General features: G+C 40.8%; 1 protein-coding gene across 1 annotated transcript in view; it reads right to left on the reverse strand.

Moving 5' to 3' along the window:
* The window catches only part of nrxn2b (neurexin 2b), a 578,222-nt gene that overhangs the window by 67,141 nt on the left and 487,672 nt on the right, over positions 1 to 23,409 (reverse strand). The window contains exon 17 of the mRNA XM_046065329.1: positions 5,465 to 5,646. Within this exon, the coding sequence (XP_045921285.1) occupies positions 5,465 to 5,646 (182 nt within the window). The remainder of the gene's footprint in view (positions 1 to 5,464; positions 5,647 to 23,409) is intronic.

Below are 23,409 nucleotides of genomic sequence, written 5' to 3' on the forward strand. Positions count from 1 at the left end.
CCCCCCCCACCCCCCCCACCCCTCCCAGCCTATGCTCAAAGTAGACAGTTGTGTTGAAGGATGGCTCCCTAACGGGTAATCAGAGGCAGGCCTTATTTAATGCTATGAGCTGGGACCGGACAGCCAGTGATGGAGGTACTCGGGGAGGCCCGCTGTGTGCTGTGCACCAGCCCATAACTGCAGATGAGACACTTCCCACAGAGCAGTTAGCGCGACAACTTGCCAGCTGTAAATGTAATGACTGTCAAAAGTGAGCGGTGCCTGTGAGAACGGCAATAAATACAAATAGACACCTCTAAAAAAAAAAATAGATTAAAAAAGATTGTGCAAGTCCTAGTTTTAAAAGGTGCATCTAAACTGCTACAACTGCTAAGAGCCATCTGTCAGGCCATTTGGAGAGTTTATGAGTACCTCATGAAAAGAATGGCTCTGATATTTGCTCCTTTCTTCATTAATGACTCGCCTCTCTGTGCATAACAAATAACCCCAATTTGCTGCTCCTTTTTAGTGCCTTTAGTGCTTTGAGTGAAAACAGCTACATAAAAGAGTCATTTTAATAGTCTTAAGCAAGGAATATTCATTTCTAAGATAGTTTTGTGAGGCCCCTCTAGACAAGTTATTTCCTCCATATTTTAGTCAAGAACCCATTTTGGATGAGGGAAGCAAAATGCGAGTCTCCCAAATTTGTTTACTTCATTGCCTTTGTTTACCACACACATAGGAGAGGGGGAGGTAGTCACCTGAGCGGGGACAGAAAACTATGAAGCTGGAGAAAGTGGAGGCATCCGCCAGACTGAAATGAAAGCTTCTTCTCGCATGCCCAGTTTGAAAATTGATGAAGTCAGGCTGAGACTATCAAATCAGCACAAAACAAACGAATGTTGTACTTTTGTTTGCAGTTATGAGACAGAATAGGAACACACAGCAGGCGAGGCTGCACAACTGCAGCTTTCACAATCCGTCTGGTAAGGCTAGGCCTATATTCACAACAAACCCGGTGTTCTGTCGATTTATGCTACCTATCGAGATGTGCTACTTAGCTGTTCTGCGCATGCGCACGACCCACAAGCTTGGTCTGTTTCCACGCCCATAAATCTGTGCAACCTTGCTGTTGGGCATGCCGTGGAGACAGTGGCTGATTGTCAACAATATAAAAAAGAAAATAATTATTAGTCAGAATACCCTAACCCTGATATCTTAAATAAAGAAATAGTGGTGCAATATAAAATGATTCTGTAGTTAGATCTTAGTCTCAGAATACACTACCCCTGAAATAATGATATAATCAAAAAACAGAAGATGTCATAATACTGAGAGTTATACCTTTATGGGATTGGAAAAGGGAACACATAACATTTACATAACATCCATAGGGCAGAGCGACTCGATTGACTCTGCTATCAAGTAGCTATCGTCAGAATGCTGGCATTGTCGCGATTAGCTGCAGGGTTTTGCGGCGGTGTGTGAGTGTGTTTTTTGTGCTTTAGAACTTAACCGCTGTGAAACAACCAGAAAATAAAGTTTTATTTATCTGATTCACAGGCTTTTTCACTACAGGCCCTCCATCTCATCATTCACTCCCCAGGTCGCCCGGCCACTAGGCCAAAGGAAGCGTCTTAGTATCGCTGTTTTTCAGCACAGACTGCAAGCTAGACACAGACATCAAAACCGGGTACAAGAAATAAACTAAGCGAGGGGAGTATCATAGTTTGGTCCATGAATTTACAACATTACTGTATGTTGTCTCATAAAGTAAAGTAAAATCTGACTTTTTGAAATTTTTAATTGATACAAATGGCATTCTTTTTTGGTTGTTGACAATGATAGAAATGAGTTAGTCTGACAGAAAAGTCCAGAAACTGATTTTAAAAACTGCTACTGGCTTCAAATAAACTTTGAAAAAAAATAAAAAATTATAACCTGTTTCTTTTCATGACTGGGTTTCAAGGTCTTGCAAGGACATCTACGTTTTCCAGCAGCCACAGATGGGAGATTTAGTTATCAGCCTGCTTCCATATCTGTCTGTACCCTTTATTCCCTGAATCTCACACCCCGGGCCCTGATGGTGGAAATGTCATGAAGATTGGCAAAAATTATGTCCTGCCCTCCAGAATGACCATTTTTACTTCTGTCAAACTAACGTCCTGTAAAAGACATTGTGGGCACTGGGGAACATCCGGTCGACTAATTTGAAGAAAACAGAAATGCTCACTGCAGACAAAGATTTTTCTTTAAGAAATGTATCTGTAACAATTGAAATGTACATTTCTGTTTTGCTGATTCTCCCTGAGTTCAACAAAACATTTACATTTGCCTGAGAGTGGAGATGTAGTCTTAACCTTAGGGACAGAAATCTGTGGTGAATATTCTAAATATATTATGTTCACATGTGTATGACCTAGGAATGGTCAAGTCTGGTAAAAAAACAAGTGACTGCCTACCACAAAAACCAACATGTTCATCTGAGCATAGTGAGTAAAAGGCAGCTAGCCTAACTGTATATTCTTGAAAATGTTTCACCATTCTTCCAAGAGGCTTAATTAGTTCTACTGACTCTTGGGGAGTTCTGTGGTATTTAACTTATCTGGCTGATTAAATACAGAGGGACTCCCTACCAATCAGTAGAAGTGATGAAGTCCGCTGGACCAGACAGCAAGTCCAGCAGTTTTTGGTTTACTACTGCTTGATATTCCCTGACCTGGATGACAGAGAATCTTTACAGACATATGAGCAATACTGCACCGCAACAGCAATATGCACAGTCATGTTTGGTCTGCTCAGTGATGATTCATTCTTATGACATTTTCCAAATAATGAATTGCCCAAGGCCTTTTCATCTATAAGTCTCAAAATGTCAACTAGAAAGTTTGCAGTACTATCAGACACACCCACAGTAAATAATTAGGGAAGTGCAGGAAACAATGGCTAGTGAGGATCTGATATGTGCTTTTTAAAGCAGCCCCAGCCAGCAGATTCAATATAAGCACCTTGTCCCACAACCCTCAACTTTATATTTCCTAGCCCAGGGCCCGAGGACAGCATGTCAAGAAGATGTACATGAAGTGAGTCATGTACTGCCCTCTGTCAGGTAAATGGATAGAAATGAATAGAGGGGGTGCATATGCTGTAATGACAGGAAACAGTTATGATCAGAGTCTGTGGGCCACTGACTCAATGATACAGGCTTAGAAAGGCCTTTGATTCAAAATGAATTAATTGCTTCATGCAGAAATACAGACAATCTCAACAAAACAATACATTTTCTTTGAATTGTGCACATCTACTTTAAAATACAAAGTCAGGATTTCAACCTTGGAAATCCTATTATAGTCCGTGGAACAAGTTAACCTGGAATGAAAAGTGAAATGCTATATTTTAACCACTAGCCAAAGCTAACGAATAATGCCCCAGGTATTGGCCCTCAAGGCCACCATCACTGTCTGAACATGGAGCTATTTTGTAGTTTGATTGGGTCAGTGAGACCCTCATCAGGTGGAATGATATGGGGCCATGGCTCTCAGGTCTAATTTGCCTGTATTTCTCCCCTCAAAGAGAGACGGGCATAATTAACAGGAGCCAAACACCCACCACGGGCTGAACGGAGTCATTTTGGGGAGCGACTCGGGAGGAACGGCAGCAAATGAAATGTAATTGCAAGGGGAGCAGATGAGCCGGGTTGGTGTGTTAGAGGCACTGGTGTGTGTGAACGGGAGAGAAAAGGAGAATGAATGGACCAGACATGAGGGAATGAGGGAGTAAATGAAAGACAGAAGTTAGATAGCAAATATGCAGTCGAGAGAAGAGCTACGCAATCTAAGTTAAAGGATCAGTTCACCAAAATTCCACAAAAAAGATATTATCTCACCCACCAAGGAAAAGAGAATTTCGGTGTGGTGCTCCCAGCATTGAAATTACATTTAAAATTCAACAGCAATACCTCTTACCAGAATCAGTCTCTCATTATTCAGCATAATCCACAGAACACACAGTTAACGGTTTTAATGGTAACTATTACTTACGATTGAAAGTAGATCCAGTAACACTGAGGTCTGTGGATTCTGTTCAGTTATTAGGACAGTGTTTCTGGAAAGGGATGTTAATTTTTTTTTTTTAATTTCCGTCTTCAATGCTGTAAGCACTGCAAAGAAATTCCATTTGTTTCCATTGTATTTGAGCAGCTACAGAAATCTCAGAGATGGGAATCTGAAGCAATCTGCACCTACTCGTACACCTTTCCCTCTCCCTTTCCCATCATCTGTCCCTCTGCCCCTCTCAGTTTACTCGATGAGAAGTGACCCAGGGTCAACTATGTTCCTGTTGCTTCCAGGCACGGACAGCCCAAACAAATTGGGGTCACCGGGATGTTGGAGTGGTGTGATCACACACACACACACACACACACACACACACGCACACACTTGTGCAGATGGCTGAGTGAAGATTAGTGCAGATAACAGTGCTAGTGTCATCACTGTGTACTTTAAGAGGGTGTAAAAGAACTACAGGACATTGCAACATCTTTCCCACCAGCTGGTACAGTAAAACACTGCAGTTGTGAATCTGGCTACATGCAGTGTTTAATTGTGTGACTGCAGCAACATGATGAGTGGATCAGAGTCACCAGGTGTGGTCTTGGTTGGCAATTAACAGAAAAATCCCATCTAAAATGAAAATTACCTTTGAATCTAATATCGGGTAGACGAAGCACAGGGGTCAATGTAACAATTACAGGTTGTGTAAACGCATTTTTAAATGCCTGCTGTTCTTTAATTGCCATTTAATTTTATCATTAGAGGGGATTTAAAAGACCTTTAAGGCTTACATGTGAAAGAATGATGAGGCTAATAACTAGTTTGCCAGGGGATACAAGATATATATATATATATATTTTTTTAAATTTAATTTAATTATTTAATTTTTTTTTTACTGAATTGATTATACCTGTTCACTACAACTGAGGTCTTATATTCATAGTTTTGGCCATCAATCCCATCCCATTGTACCAACTAAGTTGATTCCTGAGATCTAGGAACTCTACTCAAGTCTTCTGACCACTCTTTACACTACATGTCACACACTGATGGCAGAGGCTGCCATACATGGTGCCAACTGCTCAAAGGGTCCAGAAGGTTGTTTTCCTCTTCCTCTACATTTCTCTTTCCTTCAGCCTCCCTCTTACTACTTCTAGTTTCTAGTTTATTCCTGCCTTCCTTTCTGTTGCCTACTTCGGCTCTCTCCATTAATTTTTTCAGCCACCTCCAGGTTCCTTGGTGTAACCCTGGACCAACTTCTTCTTTTTTTTTTTTTTTTTTTTAGCTTTTTCACCTTCCTTGTCCAGGTACTTCTTAATAACACTTTTACTTTCTGAGGATTCCCCAGTGATTCATCTGACTGAATGTGGCTTAAGGTACTTTCCCATTCCATCATTTCATCCCCCCTCAATATCCCCGAGGCGGAATCTTACTATGTGCAGTTCCAGGTAATCTCCCAGTCCCTTGGCACTCTCTACCCTGACCAGAACAGCCTCCTTCAGCTGCGTGCTGAAGCCCACTGCCAGCCGGTCTGCCCGTGTGCTCGGCCGGTCATTGGGTGGCCAGGTATATGTGATGAGGGCTCCGCCTCGCCCGAAGATGTAAGTTGTCCCAGCTGCAAAACACATAAAGATGATGGAAAAGGGCATTACGATTGAGTTATGACATAATAATAATAATAATAATAATAATAACACTTTAAAAGCTGGAAAGAAAGAAGTTAGGTATGTTCTTTTCTACAAATGCAGAATATGTTCAGTCCAACAACAGAAATAAAATTGGTAAAAACTTGACTGCAAAGAAGTGGAAGGCTGACATTATGTAAAGTGAAGTTAACTGTTTTCTATTTATATTTTGTCAGAAACTACAGTTTATTTATTTATTTTAAATAATCTGCAGGTTATAATTCAATCTCAAATAAAGCTTCCATTTTACATTGAATGAGCGCATGAAAATAAATAATTTTGTGCTGTGAACATGAGTGAAAAGTCCCATACTGACTACCAACAAGAAGTCTAAAGCATATCAGTGAAACCTTTGACAATCAGTGGCCTGAATACTCTTTTTTAAAAACAATTATGCAGCAAATCTTTCTGAGTAGTTAATACAAATGTGTTAAACTTTCGCACTAACACTAGCAGCTGACTGTCACACCACTTTGAAATGTTAATCTGCCGAGCCACTGCAGTTTCAGTTGCCCTCAGTTGTGTTGCATTCAAACTAGGGCGAACTGACAAAACTTTGTGTTGGCTGTGCTGTCAGTATAACCACCATTACTCAGCGTCAACAAAAGAAATTCCTCAGATCTCCCTGTCAAAGGAACTTTGCCTCAACAGTATTTTGGAGTCCAGCCTAAAAAATCTACCCGCCTCGTACACTGAGCGATTTCATGTTTGAACTGTAACAGAGGAGTAAGGACTTGGTTTGGCTCCAATCAGCCCGGTGGTGAAGGAGAAATGACGGGCGCTGGCAGTGATTTGCATAGAGTAATGAAAGCACAGTGAACTGCTCTCAACCCTATGGGCTGTCTGTCATAAATACACATACCTGTACGTATAAACACATCCTGGATGTGCAGATACTAACTATACTATACTAGTTGTATAAAGCTACACACTTAAATGCACACACAGTTGCATATATATTCATAACACCTAATCAAACCAGCAAGTCTTACATATATCTGAATCAATACACGTTTTATTATTTTGGTAATCACACTGGGGAAACAAGTAACAAAAGGTGCCCAGTTGAATTTATTTGGAATGCCATTAGCATCAGAACTGGCAAGGATCGTTTCCAGATGGATAAGATTAATTCAAATTGTGTTTTTCTCCACATATTTAGTTCCCTGGTCACGTGCACCCCTGCTTAGGTCTATGAAATGTCAGAAAACCGTGAAAAGGGGGATGTCTTCAAACAGCTTCTTTACTGTTTCCAGCAAACAGTCTGAAACCCAAAGATTTTCAATTTACCAAGACAAAAAAAAGAAAGAAAAGTAGCAAATCCTCACTTTTGATTGATTATCATAATTGTTATAAATGTTCTGTTGATTGTCTAATCAATATAATAACTAATTTTACACATTTTAAAATTAAACACATTTTAACTGCAGAACTAGACACATACGAACAATCATATATGGACGGAGAAGTGCACAGTGTAGGTTTTCATTCTGTACCCACTGTATGAAAGCCCATACACCCACTCATGAGCACACACACACATGCCCTACAAATCTCTCTCTATGTTTGCTCCGGTCAGAGAGGATGGAGAGCAGAGGTTGTGATGACTGCAGGACCAACAGGCCTTCAAACAAAATCCACAGCAACAGGGCCACACACAGTCTTAGTCATACACACGGAAACGGCAGGCTGATAAAGAATGGAGACATGCAGTCTTCTTGCAAGAGCACTCACACACATCCGCACTCAGCTAGCCGACACTTTCATTATCTAACTATCCACTGGTAGCCATTTAAAATTGGCTGACACACACAACTCCCTTCCCTCTCTCTCGCTTCCTCCCTCCCTCCTCCTCCACCTTCTCCTTCCCTCCCAGCGGAGCTAAGCCCTCTGCTCAGCTCTTGTTGTTTTCTCGAGGCTGTATTATTTTAGCACTGACTAATTATCGCAGCATGGCAAGGAGGGCTATAAAGAGGTTGTGTGCCGGAGGAGGAGGGAAAAAAGAAGAAAAGATGAAGAAAGACAACAGGGTACAGAGGCAGGGAGAAACGTGTGAATTGTGGATGGCGGAGAGAAGAAGAAAGTTGGCATTTTCATTCCTGTGTTTATTAACAGTGCAGCACAGGAGCCTCGCAGAAACTGAGTGAGAGACAGCTGTGGAGGAAGAGCAGAAAGAAATTCTAAAATGGCCGACAAACAGAGAGGGAGGGGAGCCATGTTGTGATAGGTGAGTGTGGAGCCATGTTGGAAGAAGAGAGAATGGTTGATGGTAATCGAAGCTGAGTGCATGTTAAAGCTGGAGTGTGGGCTTTTACATATAAATGAACGTTACATTCAAGCCCTCGCCAAGCGAGATCACACAATGCTGATCAAGCCCGTCACTGCCAGGTAATCTCCTGTGCTGGCGCACAGGTAATGATGCGTTTTTCGTCAACAAGCAATGATGGGTTTGCCAGCGCTGAAGGGGGAAGCAGAACCATGTAGCAAACTCCATGATTTGCCATTGCTGTAGAAAAAAAAGGCCCATTGTAGAGAAAGTTTATTAGTGAGAATTGTTTATTATGATTATCTAGTTGGTTGTAGTGTTAATAATCTTTGGCAACGTGCAGTACCAGTAAAGCAACTTGAATTGAAATGAGATGACGTAACTCTTTCTCTAAGCTATAGCTCTGGAGCAACCATAGCGACACAGTAGTCTCAGTACAGCAACTAGGATTATGGCAGAAAAACACACACGTCCGAGAAAGGTTTGTGATGCTCCAGATAAAAAAGAACCTCACGTTCAGAGGAAGGATTACAGTCAAAAAGAGATAGTGATCGACAGCGGGGACAAACACTGAAAAAATTGGTGTAGCTGAAAGGGGCTCTCCAACGGCCGACATAGATGTTGGTTTGCAGACACTTTAAACAAATAAGGTGCTTTTTACCAGCAGTATTTACACAGTAGCGATAAAATATTTCTTGTAAATCTCAACTTAAACATTAATGTACTCAAATCAAATATTAAACCAAAGCTATTTGACACTGCCAGGGCGTTACCTTTTATCTATCTTGTTAAAACAAGTTGGAGTCCACGATCATCATAACAGGCACCTTCTGATCAACAGGTTAACATATATAAATCTGTTTTCTAAGGAGGTATCAGCAGAAACATTTTTCTTTTATCAGGGAGCAGCAGAAACAGTCTATGTTCAGTAGCAAGTGTCCCAGTTAGAGTGAACTGAAGTGCTTGCCTCACGCACACGCTGCCGAAGTTGAACTTCAAAACAGCAAAATCCTTGGAAGAGAGACTGATCCTCGCTGTTTGTGAGTTTCCAGAATCTATTACTGTTTACTAAATAGGACATCAACAGGAAGGAATTCACATGGCAGAGCATCCCTGCAAAACTAGATGAAGGCCTATCAGGTAAAGTTATGTATAATTTTAACTCAAGTTAAATAGGCTACAGCTGTGTAGTGCGCAGAAGCCGTTGCCATGCTTACTCTCCACAGAGCGCCTGCCATTTACTCGTGGAGCGCTTGTCTCCCTTATGATCACCCGAGCAAAGAGCAACCCCGCGGGGCCAAGCGATTACGCTGTGATTTTAAGAACGTTCCTAAGACGGACATCTTCCCCAATACTAACCAGCATGCAGTGTGTAGCTATCCACTTCGCCACAGCATTTGATCGCTTGTCTTGCTTTTGTTTCTACTTCTCCCACATGCTGCAGTCTGCCGAAGCCTCCCTCCGCTGCTTGTTTGGGTGGCTGATTTGCAGGCTGATCAACATCCCACCCCTCCTGTGACCCATGGTTTGACTGTATGTGTACTCAGAGCCAGTGAGCAACAGACTTTTAAATTAATAATAATATAAATTACTGCGTTAGCGTGCGATAAAATAATTAATGCGTTATAATTAATTAATTAATGCGCTAATAACGCGTTAACATGCCCAGTTGTAATTATAAGTCAAAGTTGCATTATGGGACTTTTAAGAGCCACTTTTAAGTTTAGAGTTAACCCATACTTTTAACTGAAAGTCGGAATATCTAGGCGTCTAGTGCATACATCGAGGCCATTCTTCCATTTGTCTTTTGGAAGTTCCTCAACCTTGTGGAAAGAGAAGATGGAGAAAGAGAATAGGGTACAGAGGAGTGAAGATGGAATTGTGGATGGCAGAGATAAGAAGACGGTTGGCATTTTCCTTTTTTTTCCCTTTCCTGTGTTTATTAACAGTGCAGCAACTTCAGGAAATGCAATGGTCAAATTAGAGTACCTTGTTATAGTAATGCTGTGTATGATTTTCTTAACTTTCCTGTGCTACTTTAGTGTGCAATTCTATTACTCTGTAGTGAATAACAAATAATTAAATTACTCAAATTGTTCAAGGACATTTTCATTCAGCTACTTAGATGTTGCATGACTCATGCATGAATTTTCTTCCAACTTTGTTGTAGTTTAAAAATAATTTGAAGTGGCTCTCAAGTTAAGAATTTCAGCTAATTCTGTTCTGGCTGGGCTTTGATTTACAACATATCAAAAAAAATTTTTCCAGTCAGATACTTCAAATAACCTGTGTTTTTATAATGAGATAAATGTCAGTCATTGTGGTCTCTCTCTCTCTCTCTCTCTCATATATAATATATACATATATATAACAACATTGGCCCCACAGGTCAGTGAACCCCTACAACTTTATGTTAAATTCTTAAAGGCTTCCAGAAATATGAAACTTGTGTACCTGCAAGTCACGCAGAATTCCACTTAAATATGTATGAAATAATGCAGTATATGGGCATTCCATTTGATGTAATGGTGCATCAACACAACATTTAATCTTTGGTTTAATCTTTAAAAATCAGTACAGGCTCCGGCAGATAGATGTGATGCTGTAATACATGGCTCAAAAACTCACACAAATCTAATATTAACTGATATCTCATTTTGGGTGTACCATGAATTAAACATGCCACACGCATCCTCTCTGCATATCTTACTTGTGTACTCACAGTGAACTAATTTACATCAATTAACACCCCTCTCATGCAGAGCATCTACCATATGCTTTGTCTTCCCCAGAGAGTTTGCTGTACTCGCGATGCCACTGTCACAGTCACACTTGTCACTTTTTACTTTGTCTTTATTATCAACACATTCCATTTACCAACCCAACCAGTGTACTGGCGTGAATGTCACAAGGACAGGTGCAATCCTTGAGAGAGAAAAAAGAAACAACTTCTTCACTCTAGTGGCACTTGGAAATACTTTCGGCTCTCTCGTTTCTTAATCCATCCAATGAGCTGGCGTTGACTTTGCCTGCTTTGATTTTTCCAGCTGACAGTGGCTACCTGCTGATTTGTGCACTTGTATACGTGCATGCATGTGTTTGTTTGTGTGTGTGTGTGTGTGTGTGTGTGTGCTCGTCTCTCCTCTAAATGAGGAGACAAAGGAGGTGAAGAGTCTCTAATGAGCAGTCTGACAGGGCACATCCATGTGTCACTGTTCTCCTAGCAAACACCTGCTGCTCTGGCTGAGGCAAAATCCAGAGAATACTGCAATGCAACACACACTATTAGGGGAATGAGATGGAGTGAAAAAGAAAGAGAGAAAAGATGTTTATCAAAACCAAGAAGACACGTCTGGAGGGCATTCTTCCTTGGTTGTCTTTAAAAGAATGAGCTCTCTACATTCAGACAACATCTATACATTTTGAGATGCTCTTTTTTACAGTGGATTTTTGAAGACGTCAACAGGAAATCAAAAGAGCTTGTAACAGGTGACCACACCATACCTTTGACTCATAAATAAAAGAAGTGAGTTGCTCATAGTTCTCAAATATCTGGTTCAACCAAGTTTTAAGTTGATTTTTCATAGCTGACTAAAATGAACTCCAACCAGTGTCTGCCTGTCTGCCAAAATAAAAGTCTTGGTGTGCCTTGCAAAATGGTCAGCACTGATGTATGTAATGTAATATACCAGTAGTATACCCCGCCCAGGATTGTATTTTAATCAGCTTATATATGCAAGTCTTTCCTTGCTAGCAAAACAACAGTTCAAATGCTTAAAGGGGCATTATGTAGTTTCCAGCGGCCAATAGCGGTGCAGTTCTAAGATTGCAACCAGGTGTGTGCTCGTAAGCGTGCTTGCTTGAACTCATGAGCGATCATAATCCATACCACAACCACGTTCATACAGAAATACCACAATAAACGCAGAAAACACCAGCATGCAGGCTGTGGCTTTTCTCCAGACTTGTTCAGGCTCTGTTACTTCAACGTTCCCGTCTCAGAGGCAGCTCAACACCGGCGCCATACCTTTCATTCAGCACAGCCAGCCGCATATTGGCTCAATACTCCCGAAAAAAAGCAGAGTAACGTAGTGGCTATAGAGAGACAGGGGAGAACAGACAGAGCTGGAAACTCAGGTAAACTCCCAGTGCAACGTTACAGTAATAGTTTTATCAACTGCAGGTTGAACTAATCAATGCTCGTTACATGATCACGGTACATTTACTGCATTTAGCCAACAGGCTACATCGTTAGCTCGCCTGCTGCTTTTCAGTAACTATCTTTACTATCTGTGAATCTGTCACCGGAGGCTCAGCAATGTCAGTACAGCTAAATGCATTGGATGATAATGAAACGGTTAGTGAGCTGGAATGGATATTATAACGAGATTGTGTCACACTTTATAACAGTTAGACCGCAGTAAGTAACTTTACTGTAACTAGTGATAGTGGATGGCTCTTCCTTCCTCTGGGTTGTTGTGACCATTTTGTTGCAGTGTTTTACGTTATGTGGGTCATGTTAGTTACAGCGACTGAGAGGTGGAGAAGCTGTGTACCTGAGTATTGGTAAAACCACAATAAACATAAACTGAACGTTACAAAGCAAACAGCGGCAGGTCGGAGCTAACGTTACTGTAGCGTTAGCTGGCTGCTCCTGGCTGCATCACTATAGGCTAACGTTAGTAAACAAACCGCTCCACATTTGCTTTTTGCCGTTACATCCTTTCTTGTAGGCTAAATCAACAGTGGTACACAGGATAGTAACATGGGTCGCGTTAGTTGGTGACTTTGAACCAGATAACATTAGCAACTGCTCGGCGTTGGCCTGCGAGCTAACGTGACTTTCTCTGTGTATCTCCAGCTTTACTAATGCTCACTTTGTTCTTACTCGACATCATCTGAACCTGTTTGGTCTGATGGGCTTCTGCACATAAACCTTTATTGTTGTTTTGTATCCTTACATGGAGCCTGTGTTTTGCTGTGAGCCGGTTGTTTTTCTGGTGTTAGTGGACTGCATGTTGTTAGCTGCCGTGTTGTTGCTGTAGTACGAGAGAGGCTCGGGAGCGCGCACAGCGCTGAATCCAACCCGGAGAACTCACATTAAAAGCAGAATAGTGGCTGATGCAAACAACAGAGAAAACAGGCGTGTGCTTCATTTCTAAGTGAGTTTTGAGCCCATTGACAATAAAGCAATGAAAATTTGATTAATTTCATTGAAAAATGTACATTTAGTCCCTTTAAAACGAACTGCTTAAATGACCTGTGGTTCCTAACAAATGACCCCTTGTGGCTAAGTGAGGAATTACTATCCTCACTCAGAAGCACAAGCAAAGTAGCGTGATGTTGCACCACCGTAAAATCTCTTGTGTGGAGGTTCATCAATGACTTTGACAGGCTGAGGGCTTGGTCTCACACCTACAATCGACATTTTATTCTTCAAACCACGACCATAAGGTTTCTCTTTTTGTTTAACAAGGTACCTTTATGATTACGAAAGAGATGGAAGATCAGAAAACACCCAAAGGATTTGTTTTTGTTATGGCCACATGGATAGTTCTGGAGGCCACTAGCAAACAATCTATTTTATTGTTAGGTATGTGGACTTACTATGTACAGTATGTACCTGTGACTATGCTCATATGCATGTATATACAACAGGTGTAGGGGAGAGCGCGGTGAGTTGAGTCAGTTTTTACTCGAGCTGTCTTTAAAGCATGACATGGCAGTAAGGTCTCCAACTAAAATATGAACATATATTTAAGGATGTGGTGCATCCCTAGGAAAAATCTATTTGGATCTAAAATAAACTGTTTTCAAAATATGGCTTTCCAAAAAAAAAAAAAATTATCACTTTGAATGGCAATAAACAGTTTTGTGATCCTAAGTGTGCTTATCACTTATTCCACGGGCCTCTCTCCATCACAGAGTGAGTAAAATGGATGACTCTTCAAAAATGTGTGGTCACATGACCAATTTTGTCTATGGTTGCCGAGAAACAAGGGGGGGCTCAACTTCCCCACAGGTTCAAATCCCCCTGCTCTCCTCTACCGGTGATGTTTTTGTGAAATTTGTTTGTCTGCAACTGCTTAAGAGAACAAGGCAGACAGAAGAATCTGCCTCTATGTTCTCCCATCCAGCAACTGTTTGCCTTTATTGAAAACTGAGTTAAAGTAAATTAGTGCTGCCTTGGGAGTTGTCGGCAAACAAAAACCTGGCTGGGTATAGATTTCTCTGACCTTCAGTCCACCTTATCTAATCAAGCAATCTGCCTGCCTGCTTTCGCTAGAAAAACAACAATAATGGAAATGCTCTGTTGCACACCCTCCCCCATCCAAAAAAAGAGGCTAAATATTTATTACTTCTGTCCAATTAGGTCTAGCGCCATTGATCTGGCCAATCAATCCTACCTGCGGCGCTAGAGGTGAAGAGAATACAAAGAGATGAATCATAACATTGTGGGACGCCCCTTGATTATTATTTCCATTCACATGGGCTGGCTGGTAATTTGGTTTGAAGAAGAATGGACTAAAAAATACAATTTTCCTTTGTCCACGGATCCAGTGGAAAAATAATCAGAAAAGACCCGTGAATCAAAGCAGTGATGAAAAACCTATTGATTTTGATTTTTTGCACCCCTGCCCTTTTCCTCACTCTTCTTCTCTATATTGGGGTGAGAGAAGAGTGTATTTAGGATTGAGTTTATCATTTGGGATGCTTTCTCCGCCAGGAGCCATTGATTTAGGATAGTGGATTTTAGGCCACTACCATCTAAAGTGAGGATAAACAGGTCATATCAGAGAAAGCAGATGCCACAATTTTTCATTATGGCCAGCAGTGTCGAACAACAGCCGCAAAGCCTCATGGGAGCCGACAGCGTGAAAATTACGTGGCAGTCCAGCGATAAAAAGAAAATTCCACAAGGAAAAAAGGACTGATGGTAGTCTATTCTTAAGAGGCAATAAGCCTCAGGGCGCACTAGCGCTGTACACCCACGTAAATTTATACACAGTTCCTTATTTTAAACTCTCAGACAGGCTCTCAAACAATAACTCAATAACGCACAGATGGTTCCTCCAACCTTCATGTATTATTGCATCAGTGCAGACTGATTCTTTGAAGCTTAGGGAGAGAGACAGAACTATTGATTCCTTTTAAACGAGAAGACAGAAACCATTTATGCTACTTTTTTTTTTGACACAACATATATTTCAGAGACACTTACAAAGGGATGTGAAGACTGGTGAAAAAAAAAGACAGAGAAAGAAAGGGGCTTAGATGAGACATTCACCAAAAGTTTCCAGACAGCTGTTGATCTTTGAAGTTGCCAAGTTACACACACACACACACACCGTCACAAGAACATGGTGAATGGCGTGCACACTTTGCTTCCGCTTGCTTGTGCGGGCAAACACACACACAAACACTCTCAGATGCAAACACCCCCTTCTCGCAGTCTAACAACCTCGCCAAGATCGCCGTCCATGCTCTGATAGCTATTTCTCTGTGGCGGTGTATAAGAAAATGTAGACATGGCATCGCAAAGATTGGCTGCATCTAGAGTGGAAATAGCAAATCATCCCCATCTGATGTGGTTGGATAATATTCCTCTTCTGTCAATGCTTTCTGCAAGATTGCTTCAAAAGATGAGAGCGACCTTCCTGTTACATGAAGTGAGACGACACTTGATTATGGCAGTCTCAAAGTTTCCAACATTTTCGAGTTAGGGACAGAACTTGATGTGTTAACCAGTTTTTTCTAGATACAGAATCTTTTTGAAAGTGATATCGTTTAAAACATTCTAAGATTTTAATACTTCAGGAAATTTAACAATTTCTTTCTATTAGACTTAGTTTGATCTCAACATAGATGTAAGTTGTAATTGGATCTGCAGAGTTCTACAGTAGCCTACTAGCTGGGAGACAGGGACACTGCAGACTATATTGGAAAGGAGCATTTGGACTGACCTCTTACTTTAATAATTGGACTGATTATACATATTTCACATGCTGAACAAATCCTTGACTATATCACCAAATCTGGAGATTTGTATGATGAGAAGTATGAAGTATGAAGATCTCCTCAAATGACAGTATGACCAATTAAAATGTTTTATTTATCTGGTATCATGTCAGTGTAACTGCCATTTAATCCTCAAAATATAATATTTCAGACTAGGTCACTCATCATTTAGTCATTTAGGTCTAGAATTTAAGCAGCTTCAGCTAGCCTTTAAATTGAGATTATTTGGTCACACATCCTATGTGAGAAACTCGTGTATGTCGCGGAACCTCTTGCTTTCATTTCATTACTTTTATTTGTGCTTCAAATAGAGAACCTTGTCTGCCTCTTTGACTCCCTTCACTGAGGTTTACCTAGCCAGATACTGTATTCTTACCCCTGCAGCCGCACAGTCTCCATGAAATGTTTGTATAGATAAAGCTGAGTAAATCTGAAGACACTCAATCTCAATCTGTCAGACCAGTAGAGTGTAAGGTAATACAAATCCTTGGAGTTCATGAGTTTAATATACAAGAACACAGACTGCCTTTAAGTTAACCTCAATGTTGTATTTCTGCCCAGATTGTAATGTCTGAGTGTGAACTCCTGCTGAGTGAACAGCTCATTAGGCAGTGATAGTGATTGATTTCTTTGAAGCTGATTGGTGCTTTATTTGTTCTAAGATGATAGTCTTAGAACATAACCGGGGAATAATAGCTTAGCCATCTATTAAATGATAGGCTACTGACAAATGAAACCAATTGCACTGACAGATTGCTAACTGCTTAAAAGTACTTTTTAAAATCTCATGTTGTTCTATCTGATCTGAACAAAGCATAGGGACGGATAGCGAAAGAAGTGGTGTGTGTGTTTTTAGTGGCTTGGTTTACTTAATTTAAAATGTTAAAATAACTTGATTAGAGATAACAAGAACACTGGAGTATTTTTTTTAAATGACGGTGCCAGTTGTGAATAATATCAACAACACACATCTCTATGATCATACTGTTCAGAAATCACTTCTGTCAACTTGAGATGCCTGATGATTATTCCCTGCCCTAATTCTACCAGTGGGGACTGGATACGCACCTTTTTAAAATTCAGGAGGATTCAAATGTATCTCCTATTTTGCCTTTGAAGCCAATGATGTGCTTGCAATGTTTGTTTGAAACATTTCAAAATGCGTGTTATGTCCCCGGAGGGGATGCTACTACCAGAGAGTGATTTTTGTACAAATACCATTCCACAGCTAGTACTCAGATGTTACCTTTTCCCCAAATGTCTAAGCAGACCATAGGAAAGGATGTGTCGTATTGTTATCAAGGGAGTCATGTTTTACACTATTTTACAGTTTCGTCTTTAGCAAGGTTGCTAGGCAGGACAGCACATCTGCCCTGCATATATATCATCTAGAAAGCTTATTGATCAGCCTAAAATACCCTCGTCTGTCTGATAGCCTGCTCAATAGTCTGGTGATGTTGAGACAGTGATGCCCAACAGAGCTGCTAAGCAATTTTTATTTTGATCTCAGGCACACACAAACACTAACTTACTGAGGCAAAGGCTTTCGATTTATACATGCTGTAAAGCATTTTCACAGAACTCTACGAGAGCTAGTCTGTTACCTCTAAGCAATTATTCCATCCTTTTTTATTTCTATTTTTCTTTTTTAAACTAGCAGCCCTTCTTTGATCCAATAAATTAGGGAACTACTGTATAAGCCCCAGGAACCAAATGTCAGGACTAAGAATTACTTCAGCTAATATTTTTTTGTGTTTCCACTGACTTAAAGAACAGTGAAAACGTTCAAACTTAATATGTGGTTTAAGAGGTAATGTTTTTCTCACAATACAACGACACTGAGACATAATTGTAAATAACTATACTACTATAATGACAATAATAATAAAAAAGATGTATTACATTTATATAGCACTTATCATAGAAACTCAAAGTGCTTCAGAGTGAATGAGTGGCGCCCACCTGGGTGATGCACGGCAGCCTTTTTTGCGCCAGAACATTCACCACACATAAGTCAAGCTTATGTGGAGATGGAGGGCAACATTGAGCAATTACTCTGAGGGAAGATTAGATGGCCAGGTTGGGAATTTTGGCCGGACACCAGGGAACCTCCTACTCTTTGCAACAAGTGGCATGGGACCTTTAAAGACAACAATGAGTGAGGAACTGATTAGAGTTTTTTCTGCTTGTTTTCATCTGATCGAGTATTGTACGCATCCATATTGAAACTACCATTGAAACAACCAATATGTCTTGCTGCATCTAGTCTACCAGAAATCTATTTCAAGTGGAAGAGAAACTACAGCTAAACAGGATGTGCATCAAATGTCTCATTTAGAAGGTAATCCAGCAATCTTTGCAGGCAGTTTCTACAGTAGAGGGAGTAGAGAGTAAACTATACAACTGGACAGCATAGCACATCAGTACGCCATTTAATGTGGCTAGTTGTTTCTGATGCTTTCAATTTCAATTCACTGTTTGTTCAACACTCTGCTCTGAAAAGGGGGGATCTGATACCTTAGTACCCATTACACACAAGGACAAGCTGCATGCTCACACCTCAACCCCAACACATGTATGAATACACACAAACGCATGCAGAGCAGCATTAACAGCAGCATCGTTTCACATTAACTCTTCTGATAACATGGCAATCAAATAGACATGCAGGCCAGAGACATGTCAACGCTGTTGTTTAATCATTAACCATATTTGGAGAGAATGCATTGCCACACTGACCCTAACCCCATCCCACCAACACAACCTCCCCCCCACGCTAAGCCTGCAAAATATGGTAAAGCAGACGACACACAGTGTTAGCAAGGCTGTTGCTTCTGTTGAAATATAACTGTGAACAGAAGGCAGTAGGTATGAGAGACAGATACAAGAAAAAGAAAGTGGGCTACTGTTTGGCGTAAAGATGAGAGAAAGAGGTCTGAAGAGACATGCATACTTAGCACACAGGCACTGTCAAACACTGACATGTGCTGCATGAAGAAATAATAAGAGACCTGCTCAGAATAACAACCTTATTTCCGAGTGATTAAGCTGTGATGTTCTGAAAAGGTCAGACTGTTTGGTTGCTGCTAGATATATGGGAATACAGGTGTGTGTTTGTGTGTGTATGTTTGTGTGTCAAGGGGGTACAAATGTGCAACGAAGTGTGTGCCCTTCTTGATAATGTTTAATAGCCATGGACCCATTAGTGTTAACATGATCCTAATTACTACGCTGGAGTGGCATAAACAAACACAGGCTAAAGCTGGTGTTAGCCATCCCTGAAGTGGTGACCTTATGAAATGGAGGCACAAATTGTAAAATTACACAAGCTGAAAAGTGATTGCTTGAAATGTGCTCACAATCCACTCAATGGACAGAAATGAAGTGGATACAAAAGGGCTTTTGAAATGATTCCATGTCAAGTAAATGTTTTTTTTTCTAATATCGAATATCAATTTGCACGAATACAAGCTGTCAGAGAAAATTTGCTTGATATGCCTATACATTTAACAGTAAATACTAGAGATGGATATGAATATAGTCACGTACATCAACTAACAATTCGGTTCTTAATCAATATGCTGAATAATTGATTGTTGTCTATAAAAAGGTAAAAAAAAAAAAGTGAAAAAACCCAACTATTTCCCAAAGCGACTTCCAATTCCTTGTTTAGTCTAACCATCAGTCTAAAAACAAAAATATTAAATTTACAATGATTTAAAACAAAGAAAAGCAGCAAATCCTCACACTGGATTAACTAGTGAATGTTTGGCATTAACACTTAAAAATGTCTTAAAAGACAAATCGTTTCCACACTAGACATAAAAGTCATCACTTGTCCTTGTTTCCTTTCTCAAAAAAAAGGAATGAAAATCCAAAAGCACCACATGATTGGACACTGTGAACCACTGTGCAACTCTTAAATAAATGCTAAACTTGCCAGTCTACTGTTAAATTATGAGAGCTTCCACTCTCTGCTAACGTTGCCTACTGGACAAAATTAGTCTCTGCTGACTTCACCTCTTAGCTTGTTACATGGGTGAAATGGCCTCTCGGAAACAGCACTTGTCAGAAATAGAGTGAGCAAGCCAACACCTTGCACAATCAGTTTGTCTGAGCCAACATCAACTTCCACTTTAGCAATTTAGAGCCTAACATGAAATAGACCCCTGCAGCCCACTTGACCGGAGGTTGAAGCAACATTCTAAATGGTTCTTTAATGAAATGATCTGAGCGCTGTAAGGCTCAGATAACTTGTTATTGTGGCATTAGAGGTGTAGGAGTTGTTGAAAGACCAAAGAACAAAGTGCACAGCTAAGGAAATAATGACCTTCATCTTGGATGAGGAGAAGAGTTGGTTATAATGGATGTTGATGGAAGGATTGATAGATTTAGGAAAGTAGAGGAAGAATGGAGTGAGCGATTAAAGGCAACAGAAAGAGGCTGAGCGAGACCAAGAGAGGGGGATCAATGGCAAGTCTCTTCCGAGGAGCAAGAGCGCAGATCCACCTCTGCTTCATTCCTCGGGTCTATATTCCTGAGACTCCTGGGTATCCCACTTCAAAGGTTGAGACGGATGAAGTGGGGAGATGAAAGAACAACATAGCCTGAAGTGGATGTGTGAGGTGCATGCATTAAACATTGTGTGCATGTGTGTTGAATGTGTTCTGACATGCATGTTAGATGAGCTGGCACGGGGCAGAATTTCTGGATCTTGTTAGCCTTTGACTGTTGTTGACACATGAAAGCTGCTGAATGGGACTCAGTGTTGCATGACTGCATAGTTATTTCTGCCCACATAGAAGGTCCATAATCTATTTGCTCAGCCATTGTGAGCTTGCATCCATAAAGATTAGCCATAGAAGGATACTTTAACAAATGTTGTACAGGCCTCCTTTGATCTCATGAAACTTAAAGTTAACCTACCACACACTGAATAGCATAATGCTAAATGCTAAGAATGCGTTAGACCCAGCAGATGCTGCGAGCAGGCTATCGCAAAAAAAAATCCACAATCCAGCTCTCTGAGGACGCTGGGTAGTCATCTAAAATGTCATTGGTGCCTCTGTTCTCTGATGTTGATCAGTGTTGAAGTGCCAGAATAAAGCAGAGACAGTCAATTGTATTCTTTTCGTCTTTCTTCCCTCCTCTCACTGGGCCCGGGGGGACTCCTGGACAGGGGCGACTGTCTGAGTACGCCTGTCACAGAGCTGATATTTCATGTGCGGGGGGTAGCCGGTGAGACGGACGAGCGAGGCGAGGGATGGGATACACTAAATAAATGACTGCCTGAACTTTGCTGAGAGCCCTTCAATGGAAAACAAATCAAGCCGAACCAATAATGTGACGAGACAAAACCCAAAACACGGGAGAGAAAGGGGAAGAGAAAAGAAGATTTGTTGTGCCATGTCTGGAACCACAACATTTAGCCAGAGGCGCGTCACTTACTCCTTCTCTCTTTCTCTAACTGCCTGCCTCCCTTTCTCTCATTCTCTTTCCTTAATCTTTAACCCTCCCTTTGTCCCACCATCTCCTCTCTTTCTCTGCAGGTTGGCAGTGAAACATAGCAGGCTGTGGTCGTTACATAACAATCCATTTGTTGGCTGGTGCTGTGAGACTGCTTGGCGACTGATGCAGAAAATAAGGCCCTTAAAGGGGGGGTGGGGGGGGAAGAAGAATTCACAGACACTTGTGCACACAAACAAACAAACAAACACAGACTGTAAGAGGATGAAAAACAAACACTGGGGTTACCGGTAGAGGCCCATTGTTCTTCTTCAATTGTGTGTCATGTAAGTTAAGGAGCCAATTGGATTCTTAAGCAATCTGTTGGGTTTAATAATGTTTTGCTGTAGTTACTAACAATTATCCCAATGCAATTTATTTTATTTTATATATAAACATACTGTAGGCTGTTACAAATAGGAGCTGTGCAAACATTTACTTATTTACCCATAAACCTAGTTTGATGGACGCTGCTCATGCCTTCACTGTGTGCATGTAAAGACATAATTAAACAGGGCTTCCCTGCATGATATGGACAAAGAAGTCAAGTCATGTTTATTTCTATTTCCCAAAATCGAGATTGTCTCAGAGGGCTTTATTATCTATACATTATACAATCATCTCTAGACAATTGATTTGGTTAAGGAAAAACACCACAAAAAACCTTTGACAGGAAATACATAAATAAAAATAAACCCACAAGAAACATGCCAGAAAAATGAAGAAGCTGCATCTTTTTTCAGCCAAAAGGGACATGACATGTATCCTTCTTGTAGTTTAAGTTCCTATTGAACTGACTATGACTGCTGTAGGTTGGGAGAAAAGAGAGAAATAGCGTGACGTCATTATGCAGCCACATGGGTCAGGGTGGTTGGATGGATGGCTTGACAAGGGAAAGCTGGTTGTTCTCTGTGTCAATGTGGTTTCTTTAAACCATAACCATAGCCAAGTACTTATTTTAACCCCTTGATGCCGATTGTCGCGAATTCCCATCATACCTCTTTCTTGCAGACTGCAAGCCAAGATAGCGCATGGATTCCCCCAATGCCTGTTGGTGCATATTCGATACATACCCAGGAACCTTTTGCAAGCCCTGGTTTCTCGTTTATGCCTGTTGTCGCTAATTTGCATCATACCTACACATACCTGAATTTATATCTTTGTGTTTTATGTTCTAAAGACAAACAATCTTCACTAAATTTAACATCAGCTTGAAAGCAAATGAAAACACAAATCATATTTTTTATGTTTTGAAAATTCTGGCATTAAGGGGTTAACCTAAACTGTGATCCTTCCCTAACCCTTTCTTTAATTTGTTTTTGTGCCTAAACCTAACCAAACCATAGAGGTGTCAGATTGGAACATGATGTCATTCTGCCAATGGGGGTCTCATCCACAAAACGCTTATGTTGTTTTGAGGGCAATGTATTTTGTCTTTTAATTTAGAGGACTTATTGGCTAAGGAGAGGGAAAGTGAAAATGGAGGGGCACACTGCCTACAAAAGGGGGGCATACCTTTAATAAATTGCACCATTCATATTTCAGAGCCGTAAACAATAGCTTGACTCTGTGTAAAAAGGAGGCTTCTTTGTGTGGAGATGGCAGAAGGAGTCAAAAAGTTCTTGCTCCTTACTTTGAGTGAATTAACCCAAATGTATGTTTACATACATGTCCATCTGCATGGTTCCTTCTTCAGGATTTTGTTGACTTTTCCCACCGTGCTTGGGGCAGTCTAACCTTCAAACCAAGACATTCACATGTAATTTCCTCTGCTCGCAGCCCAGAGGGGTTCTTGAACCTACGCAGCGTGTGTGAATAAAAGACACTGCGTTCTCATGAATTGGAAGGAACAGTTGGGAAAAACACAAGTGTCCCTGTGAGACGGAGTGTAGCTGTTACGAAG

The sequence above is a fragment of the Micropterus dolomieu genome, linkage group LG12, assembly GCF_021292245.1.
Source record: "Micropterus dolomieu isolate WLL.071019.BEF.003 ecotype Adirondacks linkage group LG12, ASM2129224v1, whole genome shotgun sequence".
Taxonomy (NCBI): domain Eukaryota; kingdom Metazoa; phylum Chordata; class Actinopteri; order Centrarchiformes; family Centrarchidae; genus Micropterus; species Micropterus dolomieu.